Below are 22,571 nucleotides of genomic sequence, written 5' to 3'. Positions count from 1 at the left end.
AGTGAGAGGCGCTTGAAACTGCACCGGCAAGTTTAAAAGTCTGGATTGCATTCTTATTATGGACCATACATATGCCGGGCCACAGGAGAAGAAAACATCGTCGCCAAAACAGTCAAAAATAGAACGTAAAAGGAAACGTGACCGTAGATTACAGAAAACAAGAGTTAATGTCGGGGAAGCTTTTTCTAGGTGGAAAGAGCTAATGCTGGATAAAGATTTCATAAGAGACGCTGAAGTGGCCAGTTTTCTTCTCGACAGGTAAGTCAGTGTTACAATCTATATTACAATATTTTTTTTATATCTAACAATGCACATTATTCAGAAAATATAACGAATAAAGAAGACATAACTACTAATTACAATATTTCATGTTTTCCACAGTCAGTAATTCATACTGTAACATTCGTTTGTTTATGGTCATGTTGCTGTTTGTTTGAAATAACACACCTGTTCACCTGAAGGAAAAATCGCCTACCGTAGATGCAACTCGCATTTGAAAAAGCGAGGCGCTGGAGAGCAAAATTAGTTTGAATGCAAAATACAATTTCACCACTAGATGGGAGTAATTCCTACTTAGTGTCCCTTTAAAGAAGAAGAAGAAGATGCATTTCATCCATCATGTTTAATAAACACCTTTTAAATTTCTTATTTCATAATATGTTCTTTTTTAAATGTTCTAAATGTGTTCTGTACTGTATAAATTTAAATTAGTCTCTTATGTTCACCAAGGCTGCATTTATATATAAAAAAATAAAAATTAAAAAAAAACTTTCGAGAAAGAACTGTTTTATATATTTAAAAATGTTATTTATTCCTGTGATCAAAAAATAAAAATAAAAAAATAAAAAAAAATAACTTGTTTTGTCAGCAGCCATTGTTCTAATCTTCAGGTAATCCAAGTGATATTCTGTATTAACATGCATTCAACTTTAATCCTACAGATTTTTTCTTGGAAGCAAAATCGGATAAACACACAAGCCTTTACTTAGTAGATGACACACTCACCTTGGATTACACATAGCTGGAGGATGCATTTTGCCAGAGAAACAGTTAGACCATTGTTCTGCACAGCAAGGACACAGTAGAGAAAATATTTCCAATGTCACATTATATAAAATTGTACTGTTTACTTTGTTTACAACATCAGCTACTCACAGGAATGGTGCAGTCATACGTAAACAGTTTACATTAAATTGTTGTGAAATATTGTCAAGCCAGGACGAAATACTGCCTGATGTACAAATGCTTTAGCTAAAACTTCCAAAATGTTACTATTTTGTAAATCAAATTTTTCTATGAGCTCATGTTAACTGAGAAACTATGTGAATTATATGTACTTACAAAATATATTTGTCACACTGCTCGACCTCAGGCAAATAAATAAATATGATTTAATAATCTAAAATTAGAAATGAAGACCAGTTATAGGGCCTAAATATACACTTTCCATTCAGCATTCATAAAAGTGTATAACCTAAATATAGGCATTAATAAAAAATATTAATTCAAGTATAATAAAAAATACATAATTCTCATACAATGTGTGGAAACAAACCTGTTAATAATGTGTGTGTAATGGTCATGAAAATAATAAGAAAATTATAAGAAATAATAAGAAAATTATATATATATTATTATTCTTTTTATCTTTCAAGTTTGGATTAATCTACTGCTAACATAGTAAAAATATAAGATAATTCAAGGCAACATATAAACCAAATACTGTTTCACCTTAAAACGTTAAAAAGTCACCATTTACACTTATGACCCAACTTTGTCTAACTTATAAAATAATTTATCGTATATGTACCAAAACACAATCATAAAAGCGTCATCTGGGTTATGAATTCTGCATTCCAGGATGGGTTATACAGCATACCAGAGATAAATCATGTTTCCCACAGTCAGTATAGCAGTTTCTTGGCCACTGTAGGTGGTGGCCAAAACCAGCCAGTTAAATATTACTGAAGGCAACATGGCCTTTTTAGCCTTGAACTGGCCACTGTAAATATCCTCCAGTGACTCACAGGCTATGGTGAATATTTTAGTGAAGGCCTAAAATAATGTCTGAAATTTGCTGCTTTAGTTAAGTCACATGTGAGGCCCACTCCTTGTCTTCCATTCACTATCTCAAGGGAATTTTTTTAAGGTCATTTCCTATTTGCTGAATTGGCACCACCCTGGTAGAACATTTTTGCTCTTTAAAAACACACAATTTGTTAAGAATAAAACATCATGAAGCAGACAGCGCCTGTAAAACTCTCTTTATTGGTAAATCAACCATTCATTTCTGTCTGCATACAAAGTGCATTAGAACGGCCAACCGACAGCAGAGAATGGCTTCCAGCAGGTACTGACATCACACATTCAGACTGAAATCAGACACAATAGACTGAAAAAGCGAATTGTGATTGACGTCCTTTCACAGTGTTTCTGTCTAATTTTAACTTTAGCTTCACTGTGGTTGTAACTACAGTTCTACATCCTAGAACCATATTGTGTAGTCCAACTGAAGAATTTATGCATGTAGAAGAACAGTGAAGTACAGTACAGTACAAGTTTTGGACACATCTACTCTGGCTTTATTATTACTATTTTCAATATTTCAGGGTAATAACAGAAATATCAAACAAAACAAAACTATTATTTTGTAGCTTAATGTATTTTCAATGTTTTTGTTGTTGTTGTTTTGTTTTTGTCTGAGGGAGCAAATTTGAAACTTTACGTAGTGTTTGTATTTTTATTAGTGCTGTCAAACGAATTATCGCAATTAATCACATCCAAAATAAGTTTTTGTTTACAAAATATATGAGTGTGTACTGTGTATATTTATTATGTATATATAAATACAAACACATGCATGTATACATTTACAAAAAACAAGTTAAATATATTAAATACAAATATTTTATTTTGCATGTGATTAATTGTGATTAATTGTTTGACAGCACTAATTATTTCTATTATAATAAACAAAAAAAACTTCCCTCATTTCATTTGCAATTGGCTAAAACTTACTAGTCAATTACCAATCCTTCTGTAAAACAATAAGACATTTTATATAATTAATATTACCATGTAATAGCTGTACAGGCTCAACAGTATGCAAAATTATTTTTACAAATATTATGGATAATATTGGCTTTTTAAATTGAATTCTGTCAAATTTTGTAAAGTTTCATGGTATTAGCAAAAACAAACTGTGGTCAGTGTTCATACCCAGTAAACCTTGTTTTATTCATAGTTTTCAATAAGAAGGGGATATCAAGTACCTGCTCATGTTAGCATCTACAACAGATAGCTCATGGCTAGCTTAGCTTGGCTAAGTGCTTGACGAATTTGATCGAATAACAACATAATGGGATTATTCTCCAACCATCTGAAAGTTTATAACTATTCATTTCCTATATGTTCAGTCTACCTTTAGCATTTAGCACTGTGGCAAAGTGTGTCCAAAATATGACTGTTAGTGTACTTACTGTACAATATAAGACACACAGAGAGGTATTTGTAAGTATTAGTTTACCACTTTTTTGGCACAGCTATTTGGGATACTATAGAATAAAGACACAAAATATTAGTTTTAAAAGTAGTACAATAAGCTATTTTCTATATGTACAATAAGAAAAACACATCCTTTTAAATTCACTTGAAACTTGCCACTTAAGATAAAGCAACTCTAGTGTAAAAAGGCATTTTGCAAACTCAAAAAGCTAGAGTTGTCATGGGGGCTTGAAGTTCTGAGTGCATATTCTGCAGAGCAGTGGTGTCACATTTGGCTCGGGCAAAGCTGCGGTGAAAGTATTTGTGGGCGATTTTTGGATGGCTCCGGGGCAAGTGGGGTGTCACTTCAAGCTGAAATATAAAGTACAAAATATCAGAAAATAAAAAACATGGAAAATGTGTTCATAGTAATAAGCTTATAATAGAAGCCTTGAAGTCAAGTGTTTTAGAGAGTTTAAATCATTTGTATTGTGTGATTTACCACCACGGCCAATTCTGTCCTCAGCACTTTATGAAATAGCTTGCAGCAGGGTATATAAATCTAATACGTAAAAATCATCTTAAATTGTAGATAAGATTTTCATTTCATTTCCTTAGTGTGTGTCATTTTTTCTTTCTTTTTTTTGCTGAGTGGACGTTCCACTTGTTATTATAGTGTCTGAAAATGACAGCCGCAATTTCTCTCGTAGCTCTCAGATGTATCTATCTGTTCTTATGAAATCACAACACAAATGTGTCGCAACCTTGACATTCACTGACCTAAACCTTTGGTTTATTACAAAAAATGTTATTTTATAGCGGGTCAGAACCCAGAACCTTGCGGAAAGATTAATGCCGGAGCAACAAATCATGCTTGACATTCAAATGCTGATCCATGCATTTCTTCACTGACCAATAAAACCCTGCGACGGACTGCGGCAGAATTAGGCATCAAATCAAATATTTCACAAGTTCATGTTTTCTCCTTAAATCACAGTGTAATCAGACATTATACAAAATGACCATCTCATTGTACTTTTAAAATTGCTGCTTACAAGGTTTTTGAACTTTTCTAATCCTCCTGATATTGCATGTTGTTCATTTCATCAATACATCACAAAGCCAATTCATCAAAACAGTAAAAGTGCATGTTAAATTATTTATACATAATATATATGACTTCACAACCTGCATGTCTATTTATTTACGGTCCAGCCCACTTGCCTGCTAGGAATTCATTGTCAGGGCATTTCTGTAACTAATGTAAATATATACAAATAATATTGTTAATATTCTATAAATGTAACAATAAAAAAAATAAAAAAAATAAATAAAAACATTTGGAAAAAAGGACCAAAATATGAACATAAATGTCTAATGGCCATAAAAAATGAGAGTCCTGATCACTCTGTTATAGTTTAATTTAAAACAATGACCAGCTGGATGTAAATAATCCATATTATAAACTATTTATTACTATTTAAGATCTCAGTAAATCAGTTTTAAGGGCCACTTGTAATGTTAGTCAATTTATTTTCTATCTTAGAAGTCACTCCTTTACTCATATATCAGTAGATCTAGGGTTATTTACAGTAACTGTGAGGGCCAGATATCTGAACACTGAATTTCATGAATTAATATTCTTAGTATAGTAAATAAGCTATTAAAGTTACAGTACCTTTTCATAGTACTCAATGAACTCTGCTATCTTAAAGTATAAATAAAATTGAAGGTACATAAGCAAGCCATTGCTAATAGGAATTTTCTTTTGAGCAATCAATTGTCCCTGATTCACCAGGTTAAGATATCTTCAGTCCTGGACACTTGAGTTTTATACTCTACCAAATGGTATCCTACAACGCCACCACGTGGCAAAAAAAAAAAACACTTGTATTACCTGTGTGGGAAAATCCAGGTCCAAAATCATCAGCTTCAGACCACTAGTCTTCCTGTGGATGACAGCAATCACACAGTTAAGAGCATACTGTCCCTTCATCTGCTATAAATGCTTCCTGTATAACGTGTTTATAGCCATAATTCCATTATTCAAGAGTTTTATTCACTGTTTTGGTGTAGTTCACCAAACTATCGGATGCACTTTGAACAAGGCATTTTCTGCATCCTGGGCCTTCAAACAAAACAGTTGTGTGTAAATTCCATAAAAAATAAAAAAAGACAGGAAAAGCATGAAAATAATAAAACTGAAACCCTAAACCCCAACAGTATATGGCCATCCAGACAAGTCAATAGCACATTTTATTACTGACACTGGTAACAGAAAATATTTGCATGATGTTGACAAGAACCAAGAACACTGTCATATCAGCTAGAAAAACAAACGCACCAAAAAATACTAAATGCACCTTCCATAGAAATATATATTTGAAAAAAGTAACAACATAGACAGTACATATAAACATATACAACATAGATGTCAAATAATTGACAAAACAAAGTTCAAATACTTGTTAGGTTGTAAATCTAATAATAATTCAACTCTGATTAAACAAAACACCTAGAATAAATACTTTTTATGTCTTTATTGAACACATAGGACCCAGCAATTGCCATAGCAAACATTATAAACTGTTCAAGTGTTCAATAAAAATATTCCAAAAGTATTTTGTTTGAGCAAGTTAAAGCTGCTGTAAGTGTGGTAGGTTGTCCCGCTGCTTTCTGCCAGTGTTAAGTGAATTTGATCACTACAAAACCCACCCCCTGAATACACGCAAAATGAGTGACACATCAACGTTTTCTGATTGGCTAACGTTTGTCTATTTAAAGGAAGTCAGGTCACTTGTGAGTGTTTTATTTTTATTTTTTTCTGTATTCTTCTCTAAGCAATTTAGGAGAAAGATCTCAGCCAAAGTTTATACTTTAAAGAAATCTGAAAGAATGAGCTAAAAAAAAAAAAAAAAAAAAAAAAAAAAAAAAATCACTGTGTGATTTTGAAGAGGCCTACATCAGTGACTCCTGTCTGATAACAGGGACATTTTGTTTGTAATATCGAAAAAGTGAATCATTTTCAGCAGCTTTAAACAAAAAGCTTTAAACTGTAACAATACGTTTAAATTGCTTGACTTTTTGTATAATCAAGCAATTTAGTTACACAAATATAAAGGAAAAACTTATTCAGATGCAAGTATCTAGTCCAGTGGTTCTCAACCTCACTGACTCAAACACAATATTATAGGCGTTTATTATATATAAATTTTAATAAATTATTTATTTTAAGATTTTAAGCAATTTTTTTATTAAAATAGTTTGAACAATCAGGATTCTTGTATTTGGTGTCCATTTCCATTCCCTACTCCATTTCCCATAATCCCCTGCTGAGGGCTAATTACCACCAGGTGTTTCCCATTACCACTCCCCTATATAAACTGTGTTTGGACTCTCAATATTTGGGAAGTCTTGTTTAGTTCTGTCTGGCATTTTCCCTGTGTTTGTTCCTTCCTTCCGCATTTGATCTTGGATTGTGTATACCGATTGTGATTCTCTGCTGCCTGCCCCGACCTCTGCTTGTTTCTGTTGCTGATTTTGGATATCCCCTGAAATACCTGACACTGTTCTATGATCTCTGGCTGTTTGACCATTCTTGAAAATTAAAGTACTGCATATCGATCCGAATGTCTGACTCCGTGTTACACATATGTTCAAACAAAATGGAAGATCTAGAATTCGGTTATGTTTTTTAGTTTTTACTTTCAGGAATAGAAAATGAGTAAAAAACTTGAATATTTGATCTCTGCATGTGGGCAGGAATGAAACACCCCTCCCCACTGATTGGTCACAACCAAACATTACAACATAATAATAGTCCTAAAAAATTTAATAATAATAGTTTATTTCTATTATGTTATCACTTTCTCTTCATCAAACAGCCAGATTAATGAATGGCTTGACACAAACCGTACAGAGGCAGACCTAAGACAGAGCTATCTTACAACTTCGAACAGATTACTTTTCCATTATTCCATTATAAACAAAGGCTTGAATACCTGTTCTCCTATTCACCAGATTATGGAAATAATTTATATCGTAACTTATTACCACACTGCAAAATAGTGTTGTTCTTCCTCAATATTTTTTTGTTATTTTTTCAAGTGCAAAAGTTTAAAGATTCTTAAATAAAGATGCAATTACTTGATAAGCATAATTACATTAGATAATGAAGTCTTGATTTCTGTAGAACTGATCAAAATTTAATTTAGAGTTTATGATTAAAACAAGAACAAATATCTGTCAGTGGGCTAAGAAAAATCAACTTAATACAAAGGGAAAACAGATATTTTAAGTATAAACTCACTTAAATTTCAGTTCAGCTTTTTAAAGACAGTTCACAATTGTATCTCAAAAAAGGATGAGGCATTTGTATTGGAAAACAAAAAATAAGGAAGACATTATTTTTTTGCAATGCATGGCACATTTAATGATCTGATTTAAGACTTTTTAAGAACTTAATTTGTGTAAGGGGCAAATTAAGACTTTAATACAGAAAATTTAATGTAGCATTTTAGCTTGTTATAAACCTAGTTTTGTGGAATTTTAAATTATTTTAAGCCATATTGTGGGCCCATTGTAAGTGTACTGAGGTCCCTGGTTGAAAACCACTGATCTACTCAATCTGAAAGATCTGGAACACAACCGATGACATGCACCAGTGCCCCTATCTCCACTGACCACAACATGCTGAAATGAACTAAGGTATGCTATAGTACCTCTGAGGCTTGTTCCTCTTCCTCCTGTAATGAAGGAATTCAGTATTAAAACAGAAGATAATGCATCAATGTATTTGAGTTACAGAAAAAGCTGTTGAGGTAGAAGGTTATGCTACACCCAGATTAAGTTCTTTGAGCTAAAGGTATAAAAGAGAATGGCAGTGGAAGAGCGTTTGAGTGGATATATGTGTGTTTTTCCACAGTTTAGAAAGATCTGAAAAGTGACAGCGACTGGATAGAACTTCCATGATTTCTGCTCCTGTAAAATAAGTGAGGGCTGGAATGACTGGATGAGCAAAGAACGAAAGAATCCAGAGAACTGAGAGACATAAAGAGCTAAGCAGAATGTAAGGGAGAGCAGATGATGATCATGGAGATGGTCTGCAAAGTACACTACAACTGAGTGCAAGCAATAAAAAGATGATGTGTTAGGTCACAAAAAAAATAAAAAAATAAAATAAAATTATATATATATATATATATATATATATATATATATATATATATATATATATATATATATGTATATATATATATATATATATGTATATATATAAAATCACATAGCTGGTTAGTAAACATGCTTTCACACACCGAGTAGAGCTCATGTGGCTGATGTGAGTCATCTATTCTTTGACGCAATGTATTTTGTTTAAAGCACTATATAAATAAAGGTGAAAAAAAATGTGAGTAAATCTTGTCCACAGTATTTCCTGATCATGTTCCATCTTTGTGCAACATGATTGTTTGAGTATACAAAGGTATTCATATGTGCAGTCAGGATTATTTGTAGAATTTATTTTTTTACTTCTTGATAATGTGTATAAGTGTATAACCAAAAAAATTAATAAACACAAAAAGTATGCACAGTATACCTAGGAACATTTCAATAAAAACATCTGATGTTGTGTAAAAAAATTTTGATTTTGGGCTGTAAGGTATTATGGAAATGTAATATAGGCATAGGTGTTATTTGACTAATTAGTACATCAAGTAGTGCAAATATTTAATCTGACAATGATTTGATTGCAATTCTTTTTTGCATTTCAGATTGATACTAATTCAAAAATATATTTGAAGAATAGTCTGTAAGTGTTTTGTATTTTTTCTAATTTGATTTTAGCATGGTTGTCGTTAAGACACATTGTTTTGTTTACTGTGTGTACTGTGGTAAACACATGCTAAAGTCGCGTTTGTTCTCGCGCATATCGCATGGCTTTGCAGTTTTGTTTTAATAAGTAGTAAGGCATGGCCAGCTGAATTTAATCATGTGGAATCGGGGAAGTATATATGTGCTAAGTACACCACGCCAGCTTTCGTGTGAAGACCGATGAGTGTAAAGACCAAAGTGGCTCAACTGAGACTGCACTGCTCTCGGTTACTGAAGCCCTGAGACTGGCAAGAGCAGCTTCAAAATCCTCAGTACTCATCTTGCTGGATCTGTCTGCTTCTATTGACACAGTTAACCACCAGATCCTCCTGTTCAACCTCATAAAGATGGGCATCTCAGGAACTGCAGTCCAGTGGTTCAAGTCTTACCTCTCTGGTTGGTCCTTCAGGGTGTCTTGGAGGGGTGAGGTTTCTAAGTCACAACTTCTTCCTATTAGGGTTCCTCAAGGCTCAGTACTTAGACCACTTCTTTTCTCCATCTACATGTCATCTTTAGGATCCGTCATTCAGAAGCATGGCTTTTCCTATCATCATTGTTGTTCTGATGACACTCAACTCTACTTCTCATTCCAACAATATGATTCGAGAGTAGCTGTTCACACTGCAGCCTGTCTGACAGATATTTCTTGCTGGATGAAGGATCATGACCTTAAAGGGGGGGTGAAATGCTATTTCATGCATACTGAGTTTTTTACACTGTTAAAGAGTTGGATTCCCATGCTAAACATGGACAAAGTTTCAAAAATTAAGTTGTAGGTTTGAAGGAGTATTTCTGTTCCAAAAATACTCCTTCCGGTTTGTCAAAAGTTTCGGAAAGTTTTTTTCGAGTATGGCTCTGTGCGACGTTAGATGGAGCGGAATTTCCTCATATGGGTCCTGAGGGCACGTTTGCCGGAAGAGCGCGCGCTCCCGTATAGCAGAGCAGAGAGAGGCTGTGCACAGACAATCACTGATCAGAGCGAGAGCGTCGCGAAATGTCACAAAAGGAGTGTGTTTTTGGTTGCCAGGGCAAAACTGCTTAAAATATCTCTGCCTCCTTGTTAGTGCGTCCCTCTCCCCTCCCGGAGACCCGGGTTCGAGCCCCGCTCGGAGTGAGTCGTTGCTGCTGCTGCTCTCGTTCAGTTTCAGCCTTCACAGCTGTCACAGCTTCCAAACGCTCTCAACACAAAAGCCTACTGGCGCTCGTGATTCTTTAGCTCCGCCCACACGTCACGCCTCCAGGCGCTCGTGTTTTTCCGGGAAAAATCGGTACAGACTGTCTTTCTCTTATGAATATAATAAAACTAAATACTTTTTGGAGTTATGTAGGATGCAGTACTACTCTATAGGTACTCAAGATTAACAGGATATTGAGTGAAAATGAGCATTTCACCCCCCCTTTAAACTCAACCTTGCTAAGACAGAACTACTGTGGTCTCAGCCCACCCAACACTTCATCACAACCTATACAGCTAAGGTTTTGTCAACCATAACTCCTTCCAGGAGAGCCAGGAACCTTGGAGTTGTGATGGATGATCATTTAATCTTCACAGACCATATTGCTACAATGACCTGGTCCTGCAGGTTTGCCTTATACAGCATTAGGAAGATTAGGCCTTTTCTAACAGAGCAGACTGCACAACTCCTTGTCCAAGCTCTTGCTCTCTCTGGACTTTTGTAATGCTCTCTTGGCAGGCCTTCCCGCATAAACTTTCAAGCCTCTGCAACTGATCCAGAGTAGTCTTCAATGAGCTGAAGAAAGTTCACGTCACACATCTCTTCATCAGTTTGCATTGGCTGCCAAAAGCATCAAAATTCACATCAAATTCAAGGTACTGATTCTTGCCTACAAGACAACCACTGGCGTTGCACAAATATACCTAACCTCACTAGGTCAGACCTACACATCCTTAAAAAAGATTGCATTCTGCAAGTGAACGAAGCCTCGTGGTTCCATCCCAAAGAGGCACAAAATCACTCTCACTAACCTGTTCCTGGAGTGGTACCAGCTAGTAGACCAACCTTTTAAATTTTCAAACATTTCCAAAAAACATCTAAAGACATCTTTTTCACCATCACCTGACCAATTAATACTAGCACTTACCTATTCTATTCTATTCTACTCTACTCTGCTCTACTCTACTCTGCTCTACTCTACTCTGCTCTACTCTACTCTACTCTACTGACCTTAGTGTATATCAGTCACTCCTCTCCTCCTTTTCTGTTTCTCCACGGCTTAAACAACATACCACAACAAAATTAACAACTGTTCTGACTCTATCATGCTTTTCAAAACCTTTTCTTCTCTTCTTTGAACTCCTCAGGAACTGAACTCCAGTGGTTCAAATCTTACCTCTCTGGTAGGTCCTTCTATTCTGTTCCATTCTAGATCGCTCGAGGGCCACACCAGACTGTTCCTGGTGATTTCCAACCTCTCTAGCTATCTGGATAACGCACTCTGTGAGTTCTATGATGCCAGTTTAAACTCCACGTACACCACGCCGTCATCCGAGGAAGGTCCTCGAGTGAATTTCACCATATTTGTGGAGTGGACACTGGCAAGACACGCATCCCTGTTTACCATCTGTCCTGAGTGTCACCCCAGATCTAGTGCCCAGCCCACCATCTCCCCACTGCATGGAGCGCGTGCCAGAGCCCACCACTGATGGAGAGCCAGAGCCTGTTCCTAGAAGGTTTGCCTGATACCATTCGAGTTAAGCCCAGAGAGGGCTCCTATTCCTGAGTTAAGCCCAGGGAGGGCTCCCGTTCCAGAGTTATGCCCAGAAAGGGCTCCCATTCCAGAGTTAAGCCCAGAGAGGGCTCCCATTCCTGAGATCATCCCTGAAAGCCGGAATGCTCAGAAATACCTGCCCTTCCGCCCAATCCTGCCTCCTTCACTGATGTCATCTGGCAGCCCCTCTGCTTGCCCTCAGCCTACCATCTATACAGTGTGAGCTCCACAGGACTGCCATCCTCCATCGTCACCATGGCCAGAACTCCAGACTCCACCTCAGCTTGTTGACCCGCTGGCTCTACCATAGCTCTTGGCTCCCTCCTCTCTGCCGTGGCCCATGTGTCCACTGGCTCTGCCAGGCTCCCCTGTCCCTCCAACTCAGCATCTTTCACTGACCATCCTCCACCTCGGGACTCCACACCTCCTGCTCCTCCTCAGCCCTCTGTTGCTCTGGCTCCACCGCGGCCATCTGGATACCCGTCTCCACCTCGGTCGCCGCCATGGCTGAGGTTTGAGTCCAGCTTGGCTCCTCCTGCTCCAAGCTCTTCCTGTCTCCTCCCTGGCTATTTCCTCCTGCAGTACCCCCTGGACTCTGTCTGCCAGCTCCCTCCCGGGTGTCCATCCTCCTCCGGAACCTCATCCTTAGTATCCAACCAGTTCCTCCCAATGTTGTTTCTACCACACCATCCTTGTTACCGCATAAATGTACATTAAAGTACTAAAGAATATTAAGTATCAGCATGCACTATAGGGTTAGGGTTAGAATTACAGTTTTCTTTAGGGTTAGTTGCATGTGATAATGCATATTTTAATTTAGACCCCTACGTAAACTGAATAAGCTAAATGTATTTTATGTTGTATGAATGATACACTGATGGGCTTGGGTGTATCACTTTTGTCTCTGGTATGTTACATTTGGTCCAAAACTCTGCAGGACTGACAATACAGGTGATAGCAGTGAATGGATATCTTGTGCAGTTAGAAAAACAAACAAACACAAAGGCAAAAGAAAAAGAGAAGCAATACAGAGACAAAATCTTAAAGAAAAGGAAAAACATGTATCAATCTACCTCAAGCTCTCTGAGTTCTTCTTCCTCCTAGAGGGGAGAACAGACTGAATGAGATGAGAGGAAAGTGAGAGCTAAAGCTGAAGAGAACAACATAGGAGACACATGCAACTGAAGAAACAGATGGAGAGAGAAGAAAGAGGCTGGCGGGAGGCAGCTAGAGAGGAGAGAATTCAAACAGAAGGTTAGAAGGAAGAATGAAGGAATGAGGAAAATCAGTGGCCAAATGAGGGGAAAAAATGCAAATCACAAGTACAACAACAGAGACAGAGAGACACTGCTCATCAAATCCTAGTTACCTCAGACACCAAATCATCTTCTGCCTAGGAAAAAACAGATGGGGAGAGAGGAGAAGGGATAGAAAGAAGCTTTTAACTTGCCAAATTTGGACAAAAGAAATAGAATGGATTAACTGAATTCAGTAATTTCCAGCAGGTGTGCTATCTGGTATAATTCAATACTTACATTAATTTAAAAAAGCCTTCAATTAAATATCAGATACATACAGTACACTCAGGTTAAGCAGGATGTACTTAAAGCAAATCTTAATTGCTTGATTGTTGTACCATCCAAAAATATAAATTACATTATTGACCAGCTATTAAAGTTGAATGCATAATAAATCCTACAGCATACATACATGTTCTATATTGTGCTTATTAAAGCCATACATTCAATAAAAATATCAATATAGTGCAGGATTTTTGTCTATGGTTAGATTTTGACAAGTGGGCATTAAATATCAGAACAGTGTCAGTATTTCATATCAACATAAACCATTAATCTAACAGTAGAGTATTATGGTGATATATATATTGATGATGATTAGATGACAACATGATTTAAATTACCAATAAGCTTTGTTAATGGTGACCGGTTCTGTGACTGCCATTCAATTTGCCCAGATACATGTGGTTCAGTGCATCTTGGGTTTTTTTTTCTTTTTGGATTTGCGGAACAGGCGTCACCCTAATGATGATTAATATTTGTCCTGCTTGCTATTTTATTAACAGCAAAAAGATAAAGAGAAAAAAAAAACAATTCTAAAGAACTGTTTTGATGGAGAACTTTTTTCAAGTAAAAGGCTTTTACAAACAGAAAATGCATCCATCACACCTGTAAGGAAAAGGGGGAAGGAAAATTAAACACAGGCAAAACCCAATGCAAACGAGTCGCCTTCCAAAAGAAAATGCTTTTGAGTTAATGACTGATTGTGAATAAAAAAAAAAAAAAGATATGGATTCAAAATAAATAATAATAATAATAATGGAAATGTTGTCAGGAAGATGAGAAGGAATGGATGGGAGAGAATAGTAGAGTTAAACACACTCCAGATCTACAATCTGTTCATTCTAGAATAAAAATCACCTCTGAGACCAGATGATTGTCCTCAACCTGAAACAACCAATAGTGAACATTAGCTTTTTCTTTAATGATCTTTCTGACAAGCGGTTAATTGCATTTTTAACTCTCAACTTGAAATTTTTTGATGATAAATAATTTCAATAATAATAAAAAAGATCTACTCTTTACAAACTCTCATAACAAGGAATACTATTATATATTAGGCAGAACAAAATAATAAATAATACATATGCACTAAAAGTATGAATGTGATTGTTTCCATGAGTTTTCTAGGCCTGTAAACCATAATTGTTCTCTGATATATCCAGGCTTTCCATGACCATGAGATTCCTGAACAACTCCAACCACATCTAATACATTGACAAAATTCAAATAAAGCAATTATTGTGCCTATACCTTGTGCTACACACATTTCTTTGAGCAGGAGCAACGATTTCATTTTGATTGCATGCTTAGCATGCTGCAGTTCTATAAACCAGAAGCAGTCATTTATCTGCTATAAATGATGTCACAGACTAACATAAATCTTCTTGAAGTGCATGCAGACTAAAGCCAATGTTGTTAAATTTGCTTCTTAAGTGACAAAGAATATTGATTTCTGTCTTACCCTGTCCTCTTCTCCTTCCTCCTGTGAGTCATAGAAGAAAATAAATGGTTCAGTCAGATTAGTAATATACATAATTATCAATATATCTATCTTTCTATGGTTATGTTGTTATATAGTGATCAAGACAGGCAGAATTAAGCAGTTTTTTCTTACCTGCTCTTCCTCCTCAGCCACCTTTCTCTATAAAAAAAAAAGTTAAATACTAAAATTAGCAAATTACATTAGGCAGAATGAACTGAATGAACACTGTAAAATCCACAACAATCTTGCAAGTCACACGGTCAACACTAGCAAGAATCAAACTACAAGAGAGGAGATGGTAAAGCAGAGAGTTAGATGTTAATTTCTGTTGCATGGGAGAGAACCTGCATAAAAGACCTGGAGGTTAACAGATGAAGCAAAGGATGAGATTATATGGAAGAAGAATGAGCTGCTATGGGAAAACAGGTGTTGCTTGAAGAGGAATGAGGGTTAAACAGGACTTTTAATGGTCAGTTACACTCTCTTCGTCTTCTTCTGCTGGTTCCTTCTCTTCTGCGTTCTCTTCTTGAGCATCTGTCTCTGCCTTCTCGCCTGAATCTTCTTCCGTGTTTGCATCTCCATTCTGCTCAGCCTCTACGAGGTCTTTTTTCTAGAAGAACAAACAGTGCAGCCCAGGAAAAGAGAAATTAAAACTGTTTTGACAGTACAGGATCTGCAAAGGCACTGGCATAAAGCACCGTTGATTCGTTTTAGAACTGGACCCTCAGGATGAAAACAGGCATGAGTTAATGAACTGGAGGAACATTCACCAGTGAAAAGTGAGAAATAGTGATAGGAAAGAGGGTTTGTTGTGTTAGACAATGCCAAGCTATGTGTAAAATGGACATTATCAACCAGTTTGCAATGTTGAAAAATCCATTCTTCTTTCAAGACACTGGAAGAAAAATGTTTTCCTCAAAGAAACATTAAAGTAATAGGATTGTAATTAAAAAGATGCATATACAAAATATAGGTGTAAGTACAAGTAACTACATGATTGCAAATATAAAGTAACCTAAAATTGCAATTCTTTTAACTTAATAATTTGAAAGCATGAGAAAGCACGCCTGATTAAATGTGATTAATAACACAGCACAAATGCAGTTGGTTAACAGAAACAGCATGCTACATGTGCAAAGGTTTATATGAGGCTATGTTTGGAATGGAATGTTAAGATATTTCACCCAAATACAAAAATCATAATTTACTCATCCTCATGTTGTTCCGAAACCCAATTAGTTACTTTCTTCTGTTGAACACAAAGGAAAACATTCTAAAGAATGTTGGTAACCAAACAGTTGGACTTCCATTCTATGGTTGCCATTATTCTTCAAAATATCTTCTTTTTTGAACAACATGAGGGTGAGTAAATGACAAAATTTGGGCGAACTATCACTTCAATATCAGTTAATTACATAACATGCACTAATGACCAACAATACTACAATATTTATTAATCTTAGTTCATGTTAATTTCTACATTTAATCAAAATATCTGTTAACGTTGGTTAATGCAATGTGAACTTTAATGCACAACTATATCTTTATTAACTTACACTAACAAAGGTTAATTGATCTGTATACTAACCCAAACATAGCCTAGGTCAGCGGTTCTCAATTCTAGTCCTCGCGCCCCACTGCTCTGCACGTTTTGTACATTTCTCTTATTGCTTCAGACGTTTGTTCTATTTGAACATAAGTGCCCTGCGAAGTGGACATCACAGGATATTCCGCCATGATTCCAGTTCGAATCGAACATATATGTTCCATTCAAAGTGCATTGAAGTGTGCAAGAAGTGAATTTAAATTGTATTGATTTACAGAGGTATATGATGTCACACTTGTCCGTGTGTGCAGACGGACGTTGTCCAATGCAAATCCGTGAATGAATGTTCCGAAGTGAAGTAAAAGTCAACAGATTTCCGATTTTCATCCGATTTTGAGCCGAATTCTGACTCGTGCGACTCTTTTTTGGGTCGGGCCGATTTTCAGCATTTTTGTGCATCGTTTGTCGTGCAGTGTACAAGGGGAAACGAGAGGCGATTAACCTCTCCCGACCGGCAATCGGTTGGTCGGATGGATTTCTGACATGTTAGAAATTTTGGTCGCCTCTCGTGAGGTATCGCACTATTGAGGCAGGGCTACGAACCAATTTTCCGCGTTTCCATCACTGTGCGTGCGTGAAACCATAAATGAAGCCGTGGTGACACGGCGTGTAGCATGGACTGAAGTGATGGAGGGAAAACTTGTGGAGTTATGACAATGAAAAATTAAAAAAAGACGCCTGCTTACCTCCAGTTCACGTTGCAAAATGGATAAACCATATTGGCCACGGCCCCCGAGCCACCTGCGCATCTAGATATGCCTACGCCTTTTTTTTTTCTTTTGACGTTTCAGCACACAGAATTGCGCATATCACCAAAGCAGTGCGTTTATCCTGGGAAAGCATGTTTATTCAGAAACCGCCACAAACATCCAGGTTCTGAGGGATCCTACATGTTGATTCGGTTGATTCCTCACGTATAGTGTGAGCAGTTAAATCGCAACTCGGCAATCGGACCGTACAGTGAGCGCATAAAAATCGTGAGCTTTGGCTTTACATCGCAAGTGATCTACTCGTACAGTGTGAGTTGGTACCTTGCCGAAATCGCACAGTGTATGCCCGCCTTAAGGGAGTAGGGAGCAGTAAACACTGTGTAGGGACCATGTCAATCGGAACACAGTTCATGCACGGAGCTCACTTCTAACGAGCTGATTGTCTGAATCAGGTGTCTTAACAAAGAGAGACATACAATATGTGCAAAGCAGTGGGGCACGAGGACTGGAATTGAAAACTGCTGGCCTAGGTGTTAAGTTAAGACAGGTGAACAAAAACCTAGTGATTGGAAAAGTAGACGAGGGGCATACAGTTGACATGTCTGGAAATGCACTGAAAGTGAATATCAGTTAAATATGATGTTTAAAAAATCATCGGATATTACTGTTGTGTCATCATCAAGATCTTCCTCTGTGCCAGATCCATTATGAAGCTTTTGTGCTTTTTCCGCTTGTTGTGCCTCCTGCGCCAAGAAAGATTTTTATTAAAACAGTGGAGAAATAATTTCATCGTTGTCAGCAGGGGAAAGTTTCACCAAAAATGCTAAAAAGAAGAGAGGAAGAAAACAGATGGATAGAATTCTACAGCCGATAGTGATGACACACTCTCACGAGGAAATCACTTCACTGATGTTTATCCATCCACCACCAAAGAGTCCTCTGGTAATGTTGAATGTTTTAGAGAATTCCAAGAAGTTCGAGACATTGCATTTACAGTTATTTGATTCGATTTTTCAATGAGAATTGATGTGAATTTAATCTACATACATTAAAGGGATACTCCAGCCCAAAATGACAATTTTGTCATTGATCACTTACCCCCATGTCATTCCAAACCAGTAAAAGCTTTGTTCATCTTCAGAACACAATTTGAGATATTTTGGATGAAAACGGGGAGGATTGAGACAAGAAAAAATACACTGTCAAGGTCCAGAAAAGTATGAAAAGTATCATCAGAATACTCCATCTGCCATCAGTGGTTCAACCGTAACGTTATGAAGTGACGAGAATACTATTTGTATGTGAATAAAACAAAAATAATGACTTAATTCAGCTATTTGTCTCCTCTGTGTCACTCCACATAAGTGTAGCCCTATTTTGGCGAATCTGAGCTGTGCGCAGGCAGCGTACACTCTTCTGTGTTATTGTTTTACTTGCATACAAAAGTATTCTCATCGCTTCATAATGTTATGGTTCAACAACTGAAGGTAGATGGACGATTTTGATGATGATTTTCATACTTCGACAGTATATTTTATGGGACAGTCACAAGCCTCGCAGTTTTCATCCAAAATATCTCAAATTGTGTTCTGAAGACGAACAAAGCTTTTACGGGTTTGGAACGACATGGGGGTAAGTGATTGATGACAACATTTTCATTCTGGGGTGGAGTATCCCTTTAAAGTGGAAAAAGGATTTAAAGAGTTTTGAGAAAAAGAAGAAAAACATCTTTCAGATTCTTTACCCTACTTCTCTGTTATTCCATTTACATTTGATACTCTCATTACATCTACAGGATAGCTGATGCCAAATATTTTTTTACGTCCATGTCACACAAGAAAAGGGAAACACACACAGAAATACAACCTTAGATCCTGGTGGAGGTGTCAGACCCAAAAATTCATAAACTGTGTTGTCCTCTTTGGCTTCAAAGAATGTGTCATAGTCCTGCAATTTAGGAAAATAGTATTAGTATTTTATAGCATTTAAGGTAACAACACAGCAATGTAATTTCAGTAAAATTCCAAAGAAGCTATAAAACATAATGTCAATGCTGGGTTTTTTTCTTTTCTTCTTTTTTCTATAAACATGGATGTAGACTTATTTGCACTATATTTAAAATCTTATGAAGCCATACAATAACTTACAGTAAAGCAGGTTTAATATATATATATATATATATATATATATATATATATATATATATATATATATATATATATATATATATATATATATATATATTTTTTTTTTTTTTTTTTTATTAACTTTTTTGCCATTATTCACGAGATTCTATATTCTATGGTTTCCATTGCAAGCAAATAAGTTCCCTGTGTGTATCCAGAAGGTAACCTCTGTTCTAGCAGGTTCTTACCCCACAATACATCTCCTCATTGAAAATCTGTGGAGGAAGAGGAATTCCATTGGTGGGCTTCTTTTCTCCAGGGACATTTTCCCTCATCCACATCCGGTTGTCCTCGTTTGAAGCAATGTCAAGCGGCGCGTAATCGATTTTAAGGGCCTCAAGAAACCCGACAACATCTTGCTGTTTCTTTTTGATCTGTGGTATTGGTAATAACAGAGTACTGACATGAATCCCAAGATGAAACAACTTTTTTTATATTTCTCCACATTGTAAATTTCTCCAAATTCAAAATCCATTCCAGATAATACATATATGTGAACTGTAGTAGATATCTTGAATAGTGAAATAGTGAAATAATGATCAGGTGCTAATAGTTATCACATAGAAAAATCCTTACAAGATAGGGTTAGAACATGTACCTATGGGACCCATAATCATTGTCCAAAAAGAGATACACTGACATTTTCCACATGCAAAACTAACACACACACGTGATTTAAGATCAAATAAATCATCACCTTGAAACTATAATGTTCTAGCTGACAATTTTATCATAATTTAGTTATTTAGATTCTGTGACAACTTATTTAAATCATGTGATATTTGCATTTTTAGATTTTAAGTGTACATTTTGGGACTTTTTATTTAGAAAACAAAAAGTTATCAACAAAGTACAGAATGCAAAAGCTTTGAAGCTCGATATTTCAAAAACACACAGAATGCAGAATCTTTTCTACTTAGTTTAGTGTTTTGTTTTGCATGTTTGCACTATTTACATTATTTTATTTTATTTTTGCACTATTTATTGCTTTCCAATGTACCATATTATGTAACTCTAATATAAGAAGTGCATTAATTAGCCTACTGCAAAATAAAATTACACGTTTTGACATTTACAATCTTCTTGTACAGAAATAAAGACATCTCATGACAACAAAATGTCATTCTGGTCTACATATGTGCAAAAATACAAATATCTGGTCAATATTTCTGCAAAAAAAAAAAAAAAAAAAAAACTTGTTACAATCTGGTCTATTTATTTCAAATAATGACCACAACAAATTGAAAGTCCAAAAATTAACCTGATTTGTTAAAATTTATATTGCGACCTCTACCTTGTAACACTTGAATGCTAGTCTCCATGGTTCAGACTGTAAATTACATTTCTAAAGTAGGCCAATTTTTTAATCTCGCTCGATAACTTGTTCAAACATGATTGTATCAAAGTATATTTTTGCTCATGATAAAATTAGAAGATTAGATCATTAGCACTGTTATCTGTACAAACCAATAAATAAACATATTTACCAATACCAGCGAATAAACATTCGTTCAGATTAACAGCTGAAATCGATTCTGAAAGTAGTTTCATGTTTAAAGGAATAGCTGCAGCGGTCTGGAATGTGATCTCAGAGATATTTAAGGAAACTGGCGGAGCTGCAACTGTTATTAGGTCACTCAGGATTATTTAAACTGACTTAAGTTAAACCAGCTTTTATTAAGAAGAGTTTAAAACACATCCACCGCTGATTAAAGCTAATGTGCGTTGAACTATCGATAGATTCAAACACAATCAAAGTGACCTGTTGAACGACTGAACAATAACACACGCGCTCTCCAGATTCTTACCGCCGTCGATCCAGAGGAGGACGCCAGGAAGACTTTAATGACCATTTTGTGGAATTGCAGAATAAATGATCAAGGGGAAAGTGTTAAAAGACACCGCAGTCCACTGGAAAGCACACACAGCTCTGCAGCCTCGACTCGAGCTCTCGTCTATTTCTGTCCCCAGCGCATCATCATGTGTTTGACCCACTGCTGTCTGAGTGATTGGCAATTTCAGCTGTCTGTCCACATCAGGAGCTGCTAAAGTTAGTGGAACGACTTGCATATATGGACAGAGATGCTGTTTTTTAGGAAACGTGCAATTTGTAAACGTGTAAACAAAAAATATTTTTTAAAGAGTTCGTACTATTTAAAATCGTCTAGTTAATATTGCTTATCATCACTGCTGTTGTTGCTTTTATTATTATATTATATGATCTTCATCTTATGACAAAATGGAAAGTTCCCACAGATTTGAATGGGAAAGTTCCCACACTCTCAGGGTTGTTGTCAAGGGAAACAGCAGAGAATGTTGTCCTGGGCTCTGTGTTGAGGGGGGACCACTGAGGTCTTCTAAAGTTAGTTCCTGACTGGGTCTAGAGATAGCCTAGCCTACCCACCAAAATGTGCTCCTGGACTCTGTAACAGGACATCATAGAGGCTTTGGGGTGTTTTTTTTTTTTTTACTCTGAGCAACAAGAAACAATAATAATTAATTAATTAATTAATACAAATAAATTAATAATAAAAAACAGCATGACGAGGTTATTTCCTCCGCCAATGTGTGGTTTGGCCTTTAGACATAATAAATTTACTTAGTTGTTTATTATTGTCATGATCGGTGATACAGGAAACACGGAGAGAGAACCAATTGCAGGTATGATATTTATTAAGGGGTAATCCAAAGGGGTAAACAGTCCAGGCAGGGTCAAAACCAGAATATCCAAACAACATGAAAACAAGACAAGGCAAAGGCAAGAGCAAGACTGATTTGCCGGACATGAATAATCATAAGTCATTAAACAAGGACTCCGTGACACATACTCAGACAGACCGGGTATAAATACACAGAAGGTAATGCGGGAACTGGAGACAGGTGGGGAATAATCAATTAACCCAAACAAGGAGGAAGGTGACC

At 36.2% G+C, this 22,571-nt stretch overlaps 1 protein-coding gene across 18 annotated transcripts; it reads right to left on the bottom strand.

Moving 5' to 3' along the window:
• Positions 1-3,756: 3,756 nt before the first annotated feature.
• Positions 3,757-21,637, bottom strand: sh3bgr (SH3 domain binding glutamate-rich protein). 18 transcript variants are annotated; one of them, XM_052576179.1, is made up of 13 exons: positions 21,458-21,637; positions 19,838-20,023; positions 19,330-19,410; positions 18,129-18,206; positions 15,626-15,757; positions 15,280-15,306; positions 15,127-15,147; positions 14,523-14,549; positions 13,454-13,477; positions 13,158-13,184; positions 8,205-8,228; positions 5,381-5,432; positions 3,757-3,855 (listed from the first exon to the last, which is right to left on the bottom strand). In XM_052576179.1, exons 1-12 carry the CDS (start codon positions 21,500-21,502, stop codon positions 5,424-5,426), a joined length of 681 nt encoding a protein of 226 aa, XP_052432139.1. In that variant the 5' UTR covers positions 21,503-21,637; the 3' UTR covers positions 3,757-3,855; positions 5,381-5,423. The 18 variants fall into 18 exon arrangements, with proteins under 18 accessions (XP_052432139.1, XP_052432141.1, XP_052432142.1 ...); XM_052576181.1 differs by lacking the exon at positions 13,454-13,477; XM_052576182.1 differs by lacking the exon at positions 14,523-14,549.
• Between the last annotated feature and the right edge of the window lie 934 nt (positions 21,638-22,571).

Source organism: Carassius gibelio, chromosome B15 (genome assembly GCF_023724105.1).
Source record: "Carassius gibelio isolate Cgi1373 ecotype wild population from Czech Republic chromosome B15, carGib1.2-hapl.c, whole genome shotgun sequence".
Classification (NCBI taxonomy): Eukaryota; Metazoa; Chordata; class Actinopteri; order Cypriniformes; family Cyprinidae; genus Carassius; species Carassius gibelio.
The sequence above is the reverse complement of the archived record's forward strand: the minus strand, read 5'-3'. Positions and strand labels throughout refer to the sequence as shown.

Excerpts from the sequence above, each read along its gene's own strand:
- sh3bgr (XM_052576179.1), bottom strand. The coding sequence starts at position 21,502 with ATGGTCATTAAAGTCTTCCTGGCGTCCTCCTCTGGATCGACGGCG. Across the intron at positions 18,207-19,329 it reads CACCTCCACCAGGATCTAAG|GAGGCACAACAAGCGGAAAA; the intron begins GTTGTATTTCTG and ends TTCTTGGCGCAG. Across the intron at positions 8,229-13,157 it reads AAGAACTCAGAGAGCTTGAG|GAGGAAGAGGAACAAGCCTC; the intron begins GTAGATTGATAC and ends CCTTCATTACAG.